We start from the raw sequence: 18,481 nt of genomic DNA on the forward strand, positions 1-18,481 counted from the left end.
CATGTAAACCAGAGTTCAAATATCTCAAATACTGTGGAAACGTGAGGAAAGAGGCAGCCTCAAGAACATAGGAAAGAATTAAAACAACTTAGACTTTCTAAGCTACAATGTTAACATGGTTAAAATTTTGCCCAGAAAGCAAGTGGTAGTCAGTATGGATCACAGAGGACAGGTTTAGTGAGCTTGTTATGGAATATCCCACTTAGAAAGCCAACAATCACATTTGGCACAAGCTGTATTTTTGGGAGGGTTTATGGTTTTGAGGTCCTATGAAGAACCGCAGCAAGATCTACACCCTAGAAGAAAGGAGGCTCTTAAGTACTTATAATGGCACTTTTACTATAATATTTAAACACCTCTCAGTCTTGAATTTATTTATCCTCAATACCCCTGCGAGGTAGAAATACTTATCTCGGTTTTACAGATAGGAAATGGAAACAAAGAGATACCAAGGGCTTATGTACACTTACAGGGCTGCAGCTCCCTAAGAGGTGGTAGCTATGGCGACGGGAGAAGCCCTTCTATCAACACTGTAGCAATATCTACACTGGGAGTTGGGTCGGTATAATTGCATTGCTCGGGGCGTGCATTTTCCACACCCTATAGCGACATAGTTATACGAACGTAAGTTCATAGTGTAGACCAGGGCCAAGTGACTTGCCCAAAGTCTCACAGGCTCTGTGGCAGAACAGGGACCTGAACTTGGCTCTGTAGACTCTCAGACTGGCACCCTAACTACTACACAATCTTTCCTCTCTATAAAACAGTGTGAGTGTGCACGCATGTGCACGCATACACACACACACACACACAGAGTAAAAAGATGTAACTATTACAAACAGATTATTTTCTTTAACAAGAACTCAAAAGTTATATTAACAACCCAGATACCTCTCCCAGAGACAACATCATTATTTTACAGAATAAAAAAAACAAAAAAAACTTTCCTGCTACATAATTCAGTCAGTCTCAGTTGACTCTGCTTTCCTGGGTTAGCCTGCCAGCCCTGATCTCCTCAGTGAATTTCAAATGGGTAACAAGTGCATGCATCTGTGAAAGCATAATTTATCCACTTCATGCTGCTAAATTCAACATCTGTCGAAGTGCTATGATCATATTTTATGATATTACAAATGAAGGATATAAAGATGTCAAAGTGTGTACATCAGACATGCTTCTACTAAATACTCCAGGAGTTTTATTTTATTCACATAAAATATCCACGATCATTTTTAAGAAAAAGACAGTTACCTTCTCCGTAACTGGTGTTCTACGAGATGCTCATGTCTATTCCACAATAGGTATGCGTGCTCACCACGTGCACCAGTGCCGGAAATTTTTCCCCTAGCAGTACCCGTAGGGGGAGCACCCTAACGATCCCTGGAATGGCGCCTCCACGGCATGGTATAAGAGGAACTGTGTGCTCCCCCCACCCTCAGTTCCTTCTTGCCAGACAACTCCAACAGAGGGGAAGGAGGACGGGATATGGAATAAACATGAGAAACATCTCGAAGAACACCAGTTATGGAAAAGGTAACTGTCTTTTCTTCTTCGAGTGATTGCTCATGGGTATTCCACAATAGGCGATTCCAAACTATATCTGTTGGAGGTGGGATGAGTTCACAGATCCCCGGGACGAAGTATGGCTCTGCTGAACCCGGCGTCATCCCTGGTTTGGGAGACAATCGCATAGCGTGAGGTAAACGTGTGAATCAAAGACCAAATATCCTGGATAGGGACGTGGGCCACAAAGGCAGCCGACGAAGCCTGGGCCAGAGTCGAGTGTGCCTTTACAGTTGGTGGCGGGGGAACACCCGCCAGATCATAACCAGTGCAAATGCACGAGGTGATTCAGTGGGAGAGGCGCTGGGTGGAAATCAACCGACCCCGCACGCATTCAGCTGAGGCAACAAACAGTTGAGAGGACTTCCTGAACAGCTTAGTTCATTCCAGATAGAAGGCCAGTGCCCTACGCACATCAAGCGCTGGACGCATGTGGCTTGGTGCAGAGGACAGGTAGGAAAATGTCCTGGCCCAAGTGACAGGCAGAGACCACATTAGGGAGGAACGTGGGGTGTGGGCGGAGCTGAACCTTATCCTTATGAAAACCTGTGTACGGGGGTTAGGAGGTCAGGGCCCTGAGTTCCGAGACCTGCCTGGCCGACGTGATAGCAACCAGGAAGGCCACGAGAGGTGAGACCAGGAGCACGTGACCAGAGTTTCAAACGAGGGCTTCGTGAGACCCCCCGTGAGACACCCCCATAATACCAAGTTCAGGTCTCACGGTGGGACAGAGGCCTAGCATATGGAAAAAGATGGTCCAATCCCTCAAGGAATACCATGGGAGAACATCGTGTGTCCCTGCACTGGCGGATGGAAGGCTAATATGGCCGCCAGGTGCACCCTGACCGACGAGGGCGCCAGGCCCTGGGCTCTAAAGTGAAGGAGGAAGTCCAGGATAAGCTGGATCAGGGCGGCCACTGGGGAAACCTGCTTGGCAGCCCATCTGGAGACCTGGGACCACTTCACCAAGTAGGCGCGGCATGTGAAGGACCGCCTACTTTCCAGAAGGATGTGCTGGACCCCCTCCGAACACATCCACTCCTCCCCGCCTAGCCATTGAGCAGCCACACCGTGAGGCGGAGAGCTGCTAGGTTGGGATGGAGGAGGCAGCCCTGGTCCTGGGAGAACAGGTCCAGGCGGAGCAGCAAAGGCTGCGGTGAAGCCACTGCCAGGCCCATGAGGATCCCGTACCAATGCTGCTGGGGCAATCAGAAGAACCCGTGCTTTGTCCATTTTTACTTTCTCCAGGACCCTGCTGATGAGAGGGAAGGGGGGAAGGCTCAATATGCCTCTGCCAATATTCCAGGCAGGACTGAATCTCCATTAGACAAAACTTAAAGAAGAGAATGACCTGAGTCACTCCCATTTATGTCCAGGTGCCCCAACAGACCTCACCAAGATTTGCCAGGAGCACCCATGTCTGCCCAGGCGCCCTGACTGACTTCACCGAGGCCGGCCAAGAGCACTCAGGAGACAAGGACGGCTACTAGCCTTAATGCACCATCTGCTGCCACAAGGCAATAAGTTGCTGCTGTGTAGCAATGCAGTCCCGCATCTGCCAACACCCAGGAGACATACGGTGAGCTGAGTGGGCTCCATGCTTGCCATGGTATGGCGTCTGCATGGGTAACCCAGGAAAAAAGGCACGAAACAATTGTCTGCTGTTGCTTTCACGGAGGCCTGACATGTACCCAGAACCACCCGCGACAATGTTTTTTGCCCCATCAGGTATTGGGATCTCAACCCAGAATTCTAATGGGTGGCGGAGATTGTGGGATAGCTACCCACAGTGCAATGCTCCGGAAGTTGACGCTATCCTTGGTACTGTGGACGCACTCCACTGACTTAATGGTCTTAAGTGGGGACACACACAATCGACTGTATAAAATCGCTTTCTAAAAAAATCGACTTCAAAAATGCAACATAATTTCGAAGTGTAGACATACTCTTATAGTCTCTCGACTTTTTGTAGACGGCCTCGTACTTAGGCAGGGCAGCCGGAGCAGTGGCCTGCTGTGGCTTAAACTTAGTTTTGGCCGGAGCTGGAACACAAAGATCCAGAGTCTGCAGAGTCATGTGGGAGTCCTTCATGCCATGCAGCTGTGTACCCATTTGTTCAGCAAACAGAGCCTTGCCGTCAAACGGGAGCTGCTGCATGGCCGACTGCGCCTCACTGGACAGCCCGGAGAGCAGAAGCCACCACCGAGGCCATGGATCGAACTGCCGTGTCTGCCACATTTGACGCCGACTACAGGGACGCCCTGGCAGCAGCTGCACCCTCCTCCACCAGCTCCTTGATCTCTTTCTTATTGTGCTCCTGGAGGGAGTCCTCGAATTTGGGCAGCGAACCCCACAAGTTGAATTTGTACCTGCCCAGGAGAGCCTGATGGTTTGCCACCCGCAACTAGAAACTCCAGGATGAATAAACCTTTCTGCCAAAAGAGTCCAGCCTCCCTGAGTCTTTATTTTTCAGAATGGGGGCTGGTTGGCCCTGCCACTCCCTGTGGTTGACCGACTTGACCACCAGGCAGTTGGGTGTTGGGTGGGTGTAGAGGTACTCGTGCCCCTTGGTGGGTACAAAGTACTTGCATTCTGCCTTCTTTGAGATGGGGGCCAGGGCAGACAGCGTTTGCCACAGGGCATTTGAAATCCTTGCCACCCCCTCATGGAGGGGCAAAGCCACTCTGCCTGGTGCCGAAGATGACAGTACACTGAACAGGGAGTCCAAGGACTCCTCCAGCTCCTCTGCCTGGAGGTGAAGGCTCGATGCCACCCATTTTAAAAGTTCTTGAAGTCCTCCTGCGGGATGGAGCGGGGCAGGGCTGCTATCGCCTCATCCGGGGAGGGAGAGGAAGCCAGTATGGTGCTCTGGATATCCACCGGCAATGGAGGGTCCACCACTTGGTTGGTCTCCGGGCATGGTGCCGAGGACATACGTCCCACCAACCCTCTCCTTGGGGGCCTGGAGAGAGAGACCAACGGCGCCTCTGAGGCTCTGGCTACCAAGCAGGCCCTCACCGGCCTGTGCCGGCCATTGGGCCCGGTGCCTCTGCATCTGCTGTGGCACCGACGGCCCCAGGTGCTCGGCCTGGCTGGCCTGCCTCATGGAAGGGCAACTACGAGTGGAGCCCGGGCAAATGAATGACCTACCACTGTCACGGGACCGGGAGGAACAGCGGTGCCGGGAGGGGCGTCGCCCACAGGACCGCGATCTCGATGTGGAGGACCAGTACTGCCTGTATCTGCTGCTCTGCGAACTGCTCCAACGGGCGGACCCATGACAGCGCGGTGCTGGCGATCTACGCCCTGGGCTGCGGCACTGTGCCTTGGCGGAGACTTGGAGTGGGATTCCAAGCAGGAACGGCGAAGACATCCATGCCGCGACCGGTTGCAGTGACCCCTGTGAGACGAGGGCCTCTGGCGATGTCTGCCTCGGTCCCGACGGTAATCGCTCCATGGCGTGGAGCGGTGCCAGGAGTCCCAGTCAGACGGTACCCAACCAGACAGTCTGGTGGGAGTCAAGGACGAGCCACGTGGACTGCATCCCAAACGGTCGCTGGGTGGAGAACGAGTCGGGAACATTCCCATGACCGAGACAGGTGCTGCGCCGGGGGCGACTGTTGAGAACCCAGAGGTGGCTTACCTCTGGAGCGGGGACCGACACCGGCGGTGCTCCTGGTACCAGCATGGTCATGCCGTCTTTGGCCACCTGCAGGGCCTCCAGCGTGGATGGCATCCAGACATCCGGGGAGGCCTGGTCCTATGTGGCTGGGTTACTCCACTCAACGTGAGTTGGAGATCTAGAGGCCAAAGGGGATCGAGGACTGCCTGACATGGGTCTAGTCTCTGCCCCCGGTTACCTCAGTGCCGCTGCGAAGAAGGCACTTTTTTAGCCTTCTTATGCCCCATAGACGGTGCGCGGTGCCGACTAGTCGAAGGCACTGGAAGGTCGCCACGTACCAATGCTGCGGTGCTTCATACCGACTCGGAGCAGCACACCGGAGCCGAGACCAGCACCGACTCCATGAGAATGGCCCGGAGCCTAATGTCTCTCTCTCTCTTAGTCCGAGGTTTAAACGACTTTCAAATTTTCCAACAATCACTGATATGGGTCTCACCCAAACAGTGTAGACAGTCCGCGTGTGGATCACTCCTTGGCATAGATTGCCTACAAGTGTCGCACGCCTTAAAACCCGGGGCACGTGGCATGCCCCAGCCCAGGTACTCTAACTAAATGAACTAACTGTAACAGCTAACTAACTATAGGTACTAGCACTGAACAAACTAAAAAGTTCTGGGGATGAGCTACAGCAAAGCTGGAGCAGCACAGTTCCGATGCACCTTCACTCGGCAGCAAGAAGGAACTGAGGGTGGGGGGAGCAGGCAGCTCCCCTTATACCGCGCCATGGAGGCACCACTCCAGAGGTCGCTGGGGTGCTCCCCCTACAGGTACTGCTGGGGGAAAAACTTCCAGCACCGGTGCATGTGGCAAGCACACACACCTATTGTGGAATACATATGGGTAATCACTCGAAGAACACCACACCCCTAATAGCCTTTAATGAGATGTGCAAATTACAAGCCACTCTAAATCAAGGATTACTTCAGAGACCGGAATTTAAAATGATATCAGAATGACTAGATGAAAACAACTAAAAACATCTACCTTGGCTGGCTGTTGGACTAATTTATCATGAACTCTCACACAACTCATTTACTGAGCTAAGGGGCAATGGGAAGTTTTTGTTAGGAAACCCTCTAGTTGTGTGAAACTACTAATTTTAGTGTTGGTAACAAACCAAACTAGCAGTATTTTGTCCTAACGTGTTTTTGGCCCATTAAACTTCCGTAGAAACTCTAAATTAAACTCTTTGCTATCTCTGGATCGTCACAATGTTTTTCCAAGACTGAGTTTTCTGGTTTCACAATGAAACATTTGATAGTCACATGACCTGTCTCCTGGGTCCCCTAAAAATGAAACTAACAAGTAGGCCAGCGTTTCCCAAACTGTGTTCCGCAGAACACTGGTGTTCCACACGATGTGAATAGGTGTTCCGTGAAAGAATCTAGAATTTAATTTTGACTCTTGCACTTGATTTTTGTACTACTTTATACGCGCTTTCCAGTTAGAAATTGTTAGTTCAAATTATTTTAAATTTGTATTTTTGCTTTGTTTTATAAAATAAAATATATTTGAGCATAAATAACACAATTTTTAATTTGAAAACCAAATGACTACAAAATAATATTATAAACGTTCCGTGGCCAAAAAAGTTTGGGAAACGCTGCAGTAGGCAATGAAGAGAGCTGAGTGAAACTCACTGATTCTTTTGAACCCATTTAGTTTCCTATCAAATTTGTTCAGTTGCCAGTTTAGATCACGTTTCCCCACCCCCGAAATGGCAGCACTGCAAGCTCAGCCTGAAAAGTAATCAGGATTCTTTCTGCTTCAGATATAAACAGCAGTAAGGATTCTGGAACTGAAATCTAGCTGGCAGTTCAATTGATGAGGAAGAATGGAAGTGGTCTTTGCACAGCTGCAGTGGTGAGAGTAGTAAAAATAAAATACTGATCACATAAGATTCACAGACTAACAAGGAGTATGTGAGCAATACTAACGTGCCTTTTTATTTTATTTGTTTACTTTAGGAATAGAGCTATATTTTGACTGAAGAACTCAAAGGGAGCAATTGTGTCTCAGCATTTAACTCCCCTCTCCCAACATGAAACTGGTCTTGGGAACAACCGTCTTGCCTGACAAATCAGAACAGCATTTAAAACTGAACTTCACATTACAGATGAACTTCCAGTAACGAAGCCAGACTTTCATGTACACTATTTTTACATGTTCTCCCATCAAGAATGCCAAGCAGCAGAATACCCCTATATTAATAGTGCTGTATGAGTTATCAGCATTATCAACTGTTAGAGAGTATTTCCTTTTCAAAATGTTAATCCAAGTTACCAAAAATAAATGTCATTCTACATTTATCCATGCCCCTGACAGAAGCATTCAGAACCCAAGTATGACTTAAATGAGGCTTTAGGGTGAAATTATTGAAAGCAGACACCATCTGTCCAACAGAGTAATTAAAATGATGTTAATTGAACCGCAGTTTAAATCCCAGTGAATACACTATGCTTATTGAGTCTAATAAACACATGCTCATATTAAGCTTGTAATCAGAAATGTACATTCGGCAAAATATTTCAGTGTGAGAGATTCAACAAAAAGGCAACTGATAAGCTTGTCTCAAAGGCAAACAACATTTTTTTTTCCTGTAAAGTGAAGAAAGAATGTCCAATGTCTCCAACTCCGCTGAAGTTAATATTTAGAATCCTTACCTTACAAAGACTCAGCTGGAAATAAACACACAGAAATACTGCAGGTGTACACAATCTAACCTACCTACCCAAAGGTGGCGCTAACCGCAATAAGAAAAGGAGGAATTGTGGCAAATTTGTTAGTCTCTAGGGTGCCACAAGTCCTCCTTTTCTTTTTGCGGACACAGACTAACACGGCTGCTACTCTGCTAACTGCAATGATGCTGGTACTTGTATCCTAGATAGCTGGACCAGATGTAAACAGAAGAATGTTCTATATTGCCATTTTAGAGGTTTAAGCCCCACCAACCGAAGGCAATGTGGAAATGCAGATGGAATTATATTATAGATCAAAAAATCAAAGATCAAACTGTTACAGCAATACACATCCTTTTAAAACTATACAGCAGTCAGATCAGAGTTCAGATCTGGGCAATTTTACTTTGCCCCAAGTTGCAGAACTATGTTCCCTAGAGCAAGGAGATTATTTTAATTAAAGAGATGTGTTATATTTTATAGAAATGTCAGTTTCAAAGCATATAAACAAATCTATAAATCCAAAGCGTAAGAATTACAGGTCAAATCCTGCTTTGACTCATATACAGTAGAACCTCAGAGTTACAAACTGACCGGTCAACCACACACTTCATTTGGAACCGGAAGTACACAATCAGGCAGCTGCAGAGACGGGGTGGAAAGCAAGTACAGTACAGTAGTGTTACAAGTAAAATACTAAAAAAAATAAAGTGAAAGTTTAAAAAAAGATTTGACAAGGTAAGGAAACTGTTTCTGTGCTTGTTCCATTTAAATTAAGATGGTTAAAAGTAGCATTTTTCTTCTGCACAAGTATCAAAGCTGTATTAAATCAATGTCCCGTTGTAAACCTTAGAAAGAACAGCCATAACATTTTGTTGAGAGTTACGAACATTTTAGAGTTACAAACAACCTCCATTCCCGAGGTGTTCATAACTTTGAGGTTCTACTAAATAACTCCCACTGAAACTCCCTTTGGATTCCAATTGGATTGCCTTCAGTATACATCAGGGCAAGACTGGAATCTGGTCACATTAGCAAGGAAATACAAACTAAGTTCAGCTAGCACTCGCTGGCATAGCAGCATGTACCCTACTTTGGAAACAAACCACTCCTCTTTCCCAGCATACTCCACTCTGATAGAAGTGTTTTTAATCCCCCGCATCATGACAGGCCAGGATCTCAGTTTGCCAATACTACTTGTGTACACCCACAAACAGAAGGAAAAGCACAAGCCTTTAGGTAGAACAAAAAGCTAACAAAAAAAGCTTACATTTAGAGCTGGGGGAAAGTTGAAGTACAAAACATTTTTTCATCAAACACACACAGATTTGGGTTGACCAAAACATTTAAAGAATTTGACAAATTATTTCTGTAAAAAAAAAAAATCTGAAAAATAAAATGTTTTGTTTCAACATTTTTAAAACAAAATGTTTTAACTTTTTCATTTGAAACAACTGTTCATATGAATTGTACTTCAAATTTTTTAACAAAATCGAAAAGAGGCAAAACCACAAAAACAAAACAAAAATATGTCCTTCTGGGTCAAACAAAATGTTATAATTTTTTACTTTTTCTTTTTGGTTTGGGCACTGAAGCCCGGGGGGGGGGAAGAGGAGAGATATGTATATACACACAGCTCTACTTACAATACCTGGGCCCAACCCTATGGTCCTACAGAGATCAATGGGGAAGGACTGCAAAATGGAAATTAAAAGCAATATGAAAAAGTACTATAAAGGAGATTTATTTATTTTTTAAAGAATGAAAGTGAAGTCAACTCAATCTATTCATTTTCTATTTCTGAAATCTCTCTAATTGTTTGGAAACTAGTACCTATCCCTCTTTAATATAGGCTGTTTAAACATTGGTCAACCACAATATTTATTTTTAAAAAGTTGTTCTTAAAACTGTAAAAAGCTTATAAATATATTTTCCATTGCACACATTTCCTGCAGCTATAGCAGTGGATTGATCTCTTGTTCAAAAAAAAAAAAAAAAAAAAAACTTGGCACCCTAAAAGCAGAACCTTATAATAATATCCTGACTTATGTTACAAGAAATTATTATTATAAAATACTGGTAGTCAGGCAGCCAAATCCTTAAGTCAGGCAAACTCCGTCTGCTTCAAATGGGAGTTCTGCCTAAGTGAAAACTTAACAACAGCTTCAGGATTGGGTCAAATGATACACAAAAATGCTTTGGAGATCCTTTGATAGAATATGTGACAGAAGTTCAAAGGGTTTAATGCTCGTTAAGTAAGTCTCACAGCACCCCTGTGAGGTAGGTAGAATGGCTGGCTCAGGGACTGATAATGGCAAACACAGTCTTTCAACTCTAGTTCACGGGTTCAAATCCTGAAAATGTTCAGAAGGTCTGAAAGTTCATAGTTAACAGTCTTGCTTCTAATACTCAGGTTAGCAGAGACCCCATTACAAAAGGCACAACTGACAAATGGGGAAACTGAGGCGCAGACCAAGATTTGCCTCAGGCCTCCCCAAGAAGTCTGTGTTTTGTAAATGCATTTCAGCATCCAGTGGCCGTGGGACTAATTTACTCCAGGGCTCAACATATTTCCCTGACAAGTTCTATGCCAACGACTGAGTCTACTAGCATTAGTAGAAAATACCTGTACTAGCATAGCCCCTCAAACCCATGTTTCTATAGGATCACATTCTCATTCCTCCAAAATAAACCAACCCTTTCCCCATCTCCCTCACCTACCTTGGAGGCCTCCGCACTCTGAATTAATGCTTCCCACCTAACAGCAGATTGCAAGGCAGCCCCCTCTTCCAATTAAAACAATGAATATTGGGGTCGCCCAGGCTTAGTTTATTGGGGGCGGCACTAATTATTTAAATTTGTGGGTGCCCAGCATTGCTCAGTGGAGAGTTGCACATTAACAGTGTGCAGCCCCCACAATCAGTATATGCTGTATCCCCAGTAAGTTAGTGCTGGGGAGCCCCCTTTTCCTACAAGACATTTTATGCCGGGCCATCTCTCTATGCAGGGCTCTATTGCTGCTGCTAGTCCATTTGCCCTGCTCTCACACAGAAAGCTGCTGGCCTCCTCTCTTACTCCCAAAGAGAAGTAGTTCGGAGCTTGCTCTGCTCCTTAGCTTCCTCTCCTTTGTAAAGAGAAGCAGCTCTATCCATTCTGCTCACTGCCTTTCCTTTCCCCTCCCCTCCTCAATAACACTAGTCATGACTTCTCCACCCGTCCTCTCCAAGGAAGAAGGCAGTAACTTTCCAGCCCTAAGTTGCCCATTCACTGTGGACAAGTGGGTTTTGCAAGTGTTTTATATACTCTCGCACCAGAACTCTTGGAGTGGAAGAGCTGTTCACCCCTCTCTTGCTAATCATTAGCTCAGAAGCAATGGGCAGTAATAAGTGGCTCTTAATCCTACATGTGGTTACCCAGTTTCCCCTGCGGATCCCAGGAAGAAGTTAGGAGAACACTGTTACCCAGAAGACATAGGACCCTGTGGTAGGTCTCAGTCCCTCCAAAAACTCTAAAGGTAAGAGGAGACTCAGGTCTGTGGAGAATGGACTCATACCCAATGACAAATGAATTTCCATGGACTGGAGCGCTGCCAACCCTCATTTGAGCCCAACAGCAAAGTGGGTTTGAAAAATGCCCTACTATAGGAGACATTTGTCTTCTGTTGAGGTAACACCCAGGAACTACAAAGCTATATCTTTTCATCATCCACATGAGTCAGCAACAAATATTAGTGCCAGGTGTATACATTCTGGGAGTGGTATAAACACATTTTGCAATCTATTTGCTAACTGCTTTAGCTATGAGTGGCAGTCCATGTAACTCATGAAAACCAAAATACATACAACACCCCTTAAAGACATATTCAAATATAATATATATTTTTTTTTTACCTGCAGTCATCGAAGGTTGATCCAGGAGATGAAAGTGCAAGGCGCTTGCGTAACTCATCCCTCTCACGTGTAACCTGGCGGAGCTGGAATAAAATAGTCTCTAGTTTCTCATTCATCTGCCTTGTGTCTAAGACAGGTGGTGGGGATGATGCTTTGCCTGTCGTACCTAATAAGAATATAAATTAGATTGTCAGATAACTTCTCAAGACTTGAACAAATAATATATGTTCATTGTAATTATCCAGGCTAAATGGATAAAAACCATGCATAAGAATTTTGTTTAAAAAAAAAAAAAAAAACACCCAAGCTGCAGTCCTGCATGCTGCCTCATGAGGCTCCAATGAATTCACTCAGACTGACAGGGTGCAGGGATCTGACAATGCAGACTGGTTTGTAAGATCGAGGCCCTTACATACTTGTCAACAGAGTCACCAACAAGTCAAGGTGCTAGAAGTGGAAGACATTTTATGGGAAATAAGTAGCAGCAGATAGAGAGGCCTTTGTCTACACTGGATATTTGTCCCAATTACAGACACTGGTTGCCAGCTCCTAGTGTGGCTTCAGTGTTGCAAATCCCTACTATGGGCAAAGCTGTTATTGACAATGGTGGAGCTTATTGCATGGATGAAACTGGAATAAGATCCATCAGTGCACGTAGCAGCTTTGCTAGTCTACACCGGGAACAACAATGCAGCTGCTTCAGAATTCCGCCCCGCTTTCCCCAACACACACACACACACACACCCCCTAACTATATACATTCACTGTTTTGCAAAGTATTACAATTGACTCTCTTTTTAAAATAACTTGACCTTTAGTTAACTATTTGCCACCACTGATGATGCAGGATAAGCCCAAAATAAAACATGGAAAGCCTGAGACATTTTGAGACAGTCTCTCAAGCTTCACTAAATCAGCTGCCAGGATAGAATCCATGCCCAAACATTGTGGATCAAGATGGTACAAAAATTCATGAAGACATTAAACATCATGTAACAGCTTTGACATTCAAAAAGAATCTGGAATGTAATACCTGTACTGAGTGACAAAACAATTCAATACCCCTTGATACATCACAACAGATCAATCCAATACATTTGAAATATGCCTTTTAAAAAAAAAATCAAAGGTACATATGAAAAGTATCTTGCATTACATTTTGAATATTATTTTCTAAAATGAGTTAATCACATTTATCGAGCTGAATTACACGACAGTCTCCCGAATGGGTTGTCACACATGAGGTTTACGTGACTGAATCACTGTTGTTGTTTTTTAAATTTCAGCAGTGACTAATGGTGCACATTCCCTCAGACAGCTATAAACATCCATTCATCAGGTCACTGTAAGAAGAGGTTAACTTCCAGCCAAGACTTGTTAATTTGAAGTATTTTGTTTCAAAACATCCTGGCATTAAATCCAGTTGTAATTTTAGTTCTGCCAGCTAACTGTCAGATTCTAATCTTAGATGCAGGTCACAGAACAGAAGTTATAATCTAGATCTATGCTGAGATTTGTAATTCTGTAATTTTCTAATGCAGTTTTCCACAAGAAAAAAAAACTGACAATTTGCCTGAGGTATAATTTTTAAAAAAAAACAACATAAAGATGAAGGATTTTAAAGTGAAGCCTTGTTAAGATGTAATTTTATTATAATCACACCTGCTTTCATCTGAGGCCCTCAAAGCACACTACCAAGGTCGGTAGTTATCTCTATTTTAGGACAGGCAACCTGAGGCACAAGGATAGGTAACCTGAGGTTCAAAAATTTCAAAAATGTTACTGATTTTGGGTGCATTACTTGAGACATTAGATTTCCAAATTTTCAGAAGAGCTAACCACACATAATTTCAAATGAATCAACGGACTCCCAGTACTTCTTAAAATTATACACAACGTCTCTCAGATAAGGCGCACAAAAACTGAGGTAACCAAAATCAACGGCAATTTGAAAATGTTGGTTTAGGGCAGTGGTTTTCAAACTGTGGTTCGCAGTGGGTTGTGGTGGATCTAGTCAGCAGTAAGTCATGGCAGATCTGGTCAGCACCACCAACTGTGCCATTTAAAGTCCCGTCAGCAGTGCTGCCTGGCTAAGGCAGGTTAATCCAGCAGCAGGTCCAGCTCCTAGGTGAGGGCAGCTCCACATGCTGTCCCTGCCCAGAGAACCGGCTCCGCACTCCCACTGGCCAGGAACCAGCCAATGGGAGCTCGGGGGGCAGTGCCTGTGGGCAAGAGGTGTGTGGAGATGCTTGCGCGCCTCCACCTAAGAGCCAGACCTGCTGCTGGCCGCTTCCGGGATGCAGCGCAGTCCACAGCGCCAGGACAGGCAGGAAGCCTGCCTTAGCACCCCCACTGCACTGCTGATGGGGAGCTGTCTGAGGTAAGCTCACACCCCAAATCCCTGCCCCAGCCCTGAGCACCCCCCCCAAACACAGAGCCCCCGCCTCCATCCCAAACCCCTCATCACCAGCCCCACCCCAGAACCTGCACCCCCAGAGACCTGACTCCCTCTTGCACCCCAACCCCCTGCCCCCTCCTGCACCCCAAGCCCCTCATCCCCAGCCCCACCACAGAGCCTGCACCTCCTGCCCAGAGCCCTAACCCCCTCCCGCACCCCAACCCCCTGCCCAGCCCAGAGCCCCCTCCCATACCCTGAACCCCTCATTCCGTCCCCACCCCGCAGCCCTCACCCCCACATCCTAACCCTCGACCCTGACCTCCTCCCACACCCCAAACCCCGCATCCTCAGCTCTGTTGGGTCGCAGGCATCAACCAATTTTCTTCAACTGTGGCGCCAGAAAAAAAAAGTTTGAAAACCACTGGCTTAGGTGACTTACCCAACACAACATAAGAAACAGTTGAGAGCAGAATCAATACAGGCTTATACATAAAGAACAGTCCCTTTTGGTGTTCAGTAAGAAAGCCTGTACCTACCACAAGATAAACCATTAATTTAAAAAAAAAAAAAGTGTAAGAAGAAATCCAATGCACTGTACAGTTTTGCTAGGTTAGAGATAATAAAAGGCAGATGTGTTTGGCTCGACATGAACCCACTGTGTCTTCTTTCTCTGATATTTTTAGGTTGGAGATTCAGAACCACATTATTTCCTAAGGTACACTCCCAACTCCTATTGATTTCAAGGCACTGAACAATCTAGATACCGAAGATAGCTGTGGCAGCATCTCTGCTGTCCCATAGTTTTACTTTATAAACTTTCCGAAGTTCTCCATGGTTTGCCTGTGGTACAGAGGCTACATATTCTAGGCCAGGCGTTCTCAAATTTCGTTGCACTGCGATCCCCTTCTGAAAACAAAAATTACTACACGACCCCAAAAAGGGGGACTGAAGCCTAAGCCCGCCTGAGCCCTACCACCCTGAGTTGGGGAGAGCCAAAGCCAAAGCCCGAACCCCACTGCCTTGGGCAGGGGGACCAAAGCCAAAACCAATGGCTTCAGTCCCAGGCAGGGGGTCTGTAACTTGAGCACCGCTACCCAGTGCTAAAGTCCTCAGGCTTCAGCTTTGGCCCTAGAAGGTGGGGCTCGGGCTTCTGCCTCGGGCCCCAACAAATCTAACCCAGCCTTGGCAACCCCTTTAAAACATGGTCATGTCCCACTTTGGAGTTCCAGCCCACAGTTTGAGAACTGCTGCCCTAGGCAAATCGACTGAACTGAATGCATGTCATTGTGGCCCATATTCCTATACTGCTAGGACTTCACCCATTGTCCCTGTATATTGAGTATCTGATCCCTTGTTCTTTGACTACCAGACAGCTACATCATGGGGAGTGGCAACACAAGTAATATGCAAGTACCCGCTTCATGGGTCATTCCAACTAGGTTTTTAAAATATTGTAATAAACCAGTCAACTAATTTCACTGGACTGTGAACTCTCTGAGGCAGAGATCACCCTTCTATTCTGTGGCCCAGATAGAGAAAGGTACCTAAATACATGTGTGACTTTACTACAGTGTGACAACTTACGCTTTGAATTATGCATAGAGAAGGAACTTCCTGGATCAGGGCCTACGTTTGTACAGCACCTTGCTCAATTGGGTTCCTGTTATTACTGGAGTGTCTAGATGTTAATGCCACTGCATGTTTATTAATATACAGCTAGTTTTTCGGTCTAAATATTTCAGGTAACGATTTAGTATTATCACAACAAAAATGGAAGAACTAGTAACCACGAGAACTGTTCTGAAGTCAATCTAGGGCAGAAACAGACAATCTAATGAGCATTCAGTTTAGGGGTATCTTCAACCTGATTTGCAAATGAGCCTGCTTCATGTCCCTACCTCAACCCATAAGGTTCCCCCAATTCCTCTTCGATAAATTCACAGATGTCACCACTAAGTAAAAGTAAGGCCCATCTCCTTGAGATGGTTTTTCCAATCCGATGAAAAGTTCATCATTTTGGTGAAGATAACTACTCATACACAATATTTTTTTACTGGACCAACTTCTGTGATGGAAGGTGCAAGCGTCCAAGCTAAACAGAGCTCTACCTAAAAAGCTTGTACTGTCCACCAGCAAAAGTTGGTCCAATAAAAGATATCTCACCAACCTTCTCTCTCATATCCTGGGACCAACATGGCTACAACAATACTGCAAACACATATAAAATAACAGTTGTAAACTACATGCATACTGATGGTTTGTAATACAAAGAAACGGTGGGGAACAGTATTTCAGGTTGGTGGTTTGCTTTAACTAGCAGCGGATACACACAATGATCTAGATGGGATAAATAGAGATAAGGAGGAAAGGAGGAAAAAAAAAGATCAGGACCTATTTCTTCTTTGTAATTATGTGGACCTATGCTGAGAAGCAGCACTGTTTAATGGATAAGCACAGACCTAGAACAAACCTGCTCTGCTACTGACTTGCTGCATGGTTTTTAGGCAACTCACTCTTTCTACAGCAGCCTACATATCCGTCTCCACACTTGCACTGGAATATTAGAAGATCTATCTATCTACTATAATAATGTGATGGTCCTTGAACTGCTTGGTGACAAATGCTTACTCCAGAGGCGAAAAAAGGGAAAACCTGAGAGCTTGATGTTGATGAAAAGCCTGTTGGTCAAGAACAGTCCATCGTTAAGTTAACATTAACCCCTCTCCTACTTCCACAGCCAATTTTTGCTTTGGATATCAACTGTGCAATCTCTGAGCAAGCCCAGGAAGACTGCTCTGGGGACTTAAGCTTATGAAATGTTGAGTTCTCCATTTCTTCACCTCATTTTTCTTGCCCCCTTTGTGACACAGCAATCAATGTCCCTGTGCCAGTCTCCTTTGACTAGAAGAATGTCCTTATGCAGAGTCAAAAATCTAAGCCAAGGAACACAAGTTTCATCTAAGTAATGTGGTATGGTAGCTAGCCTTATATGACAAGTTCTCATGATATGCAGCCTCAAAATTGGAAAGCAATTACTATTTTCAATTTAGTAATTGGCCACTTCTACAAATACCTTCAGAATAAGAGTTTTGATCTTAGTGTTTTAAAATTAAATATACAGAATAAAAACTATTATGGTTTTCAACATTTATGGCTCAAGTAACGTCATTAATTTTGTCAGAAGTATTGATAAAATAAAGGAAAAATTATCATTACTGAAAGTCTAGATCAAAAAAATGTATGCCCTTTGCCTTGGGTAAATGCATATTTATAATGCATACATCCCCCTCCCATCCGTACAAAGTAGTAAAAACCAATCAAATTAGCCAATCGAATTGGTTTTAACATACACAAGTTTAAAGACTAAAGCTCTATTATCTAAATAATAAGAAAAGGAGTACTTGTGGCATCTTAGAAACTAACCAATTTATTTGAGCATAAGCTTTCGTGAGCTCTAGCTCACGAAAGCTTATGCTCAAATAAATTGGTTAGTCTCTAAGGTGCCACAAGCACTCCTTTTCTTTTTGCGAATACAGACTAACATGGCTATTACTCTGAAACCTATCTAAATAATGTTGCCTTTCAGTAACTTACCTGCTTTTTCAGACTAACCAGATTTGTCAAAAAATATTTATACAATTGCAGCCAAGTGCAACTTGTTTGTCTGCTTACATAAGCCTCACATCTGGCCTCAAGAACCAATGAATATGCTGGTCACCTTTTTTGGCCTATCTCCAGGTAAACCGTGTTCCATTCTTACCAGTGAAATAGCCATATTGTTCTACTAGGGAATAGTTCGTAAGCAAAATTAATTTTGCTTACGTTATACTACATACATAAAATCTACATGACATATTAAACACTAACACCATCAACATTACATTTTCACAAAACGATCACTCCATATCTCACCTCTCAGTCCTCATCCTCAAAGGAAACCTGCACAACACATTCAAAAGATGAGCCCGGGAGCTTACATGCATAAGCTTGTTAGACACTAAAAATCATGGACTCAGTAAAGACACTGCTGTAACGAGCCGTAAATCCAGTCTATAACCCACTTCATCCTACAACTGCGAACATAGCAACTGCACACTTCACATGTTAACATGTGAACTCCTTATGCTAAACAAACTGTTCCACCTTTTATTTAGTTGTGACACCCAAAGAACTCGGTGAATGAGACAAGCCCGTTCGAGCTTACAAACAGAAGTCGGTCCAATAAAAGATATTACCTCACCCACCTTTTAACATTAGTATTTGAGCAGGA

General features: G+C 44.7%; 1 protein-coding gene across 5 annotated transcripts in view; it reads right to left on the bottom strand.

Annotated features, from left to right (window-relative positions):
- Positions 1-18,481, bottom strand: part of DLG5 (discs large MAGUK scaffold protein 5) — a 181,102-nt gene that overhangs the window by 71,347 nt on the left and 91,274 nt on the right. For all 5 annotated transcript variants that reach the window (XM_073353227.1, XM_073353225.1, XM_073353224.1 and 2 more), the window contains exon 3: positions 11,814-11,979. In XM_073353227.1, coding sequence (XP_073209328.1) covers positions 11,814-11,979 — 166 coding nt within the window. The remainder of the gene's footprint in view (positions 1-11,813; positions 11,980-18,481) is intronic.

The sequence above is a fragment of the Lepidochelys kempii genome, chromosome 7, assembly GCF_965140265.1.
Source record: "Lepidochelys kempii isolate rLepKem1 chromosome 7, rLepKem1.hap2, whole genome shotgun sequence".
NCBI classification, from domain to species: Eukaryota; Metazoa; Chordata; order Testudines; family Cheloniidae; genus Lepidochelys; species Lepidochelys kempii.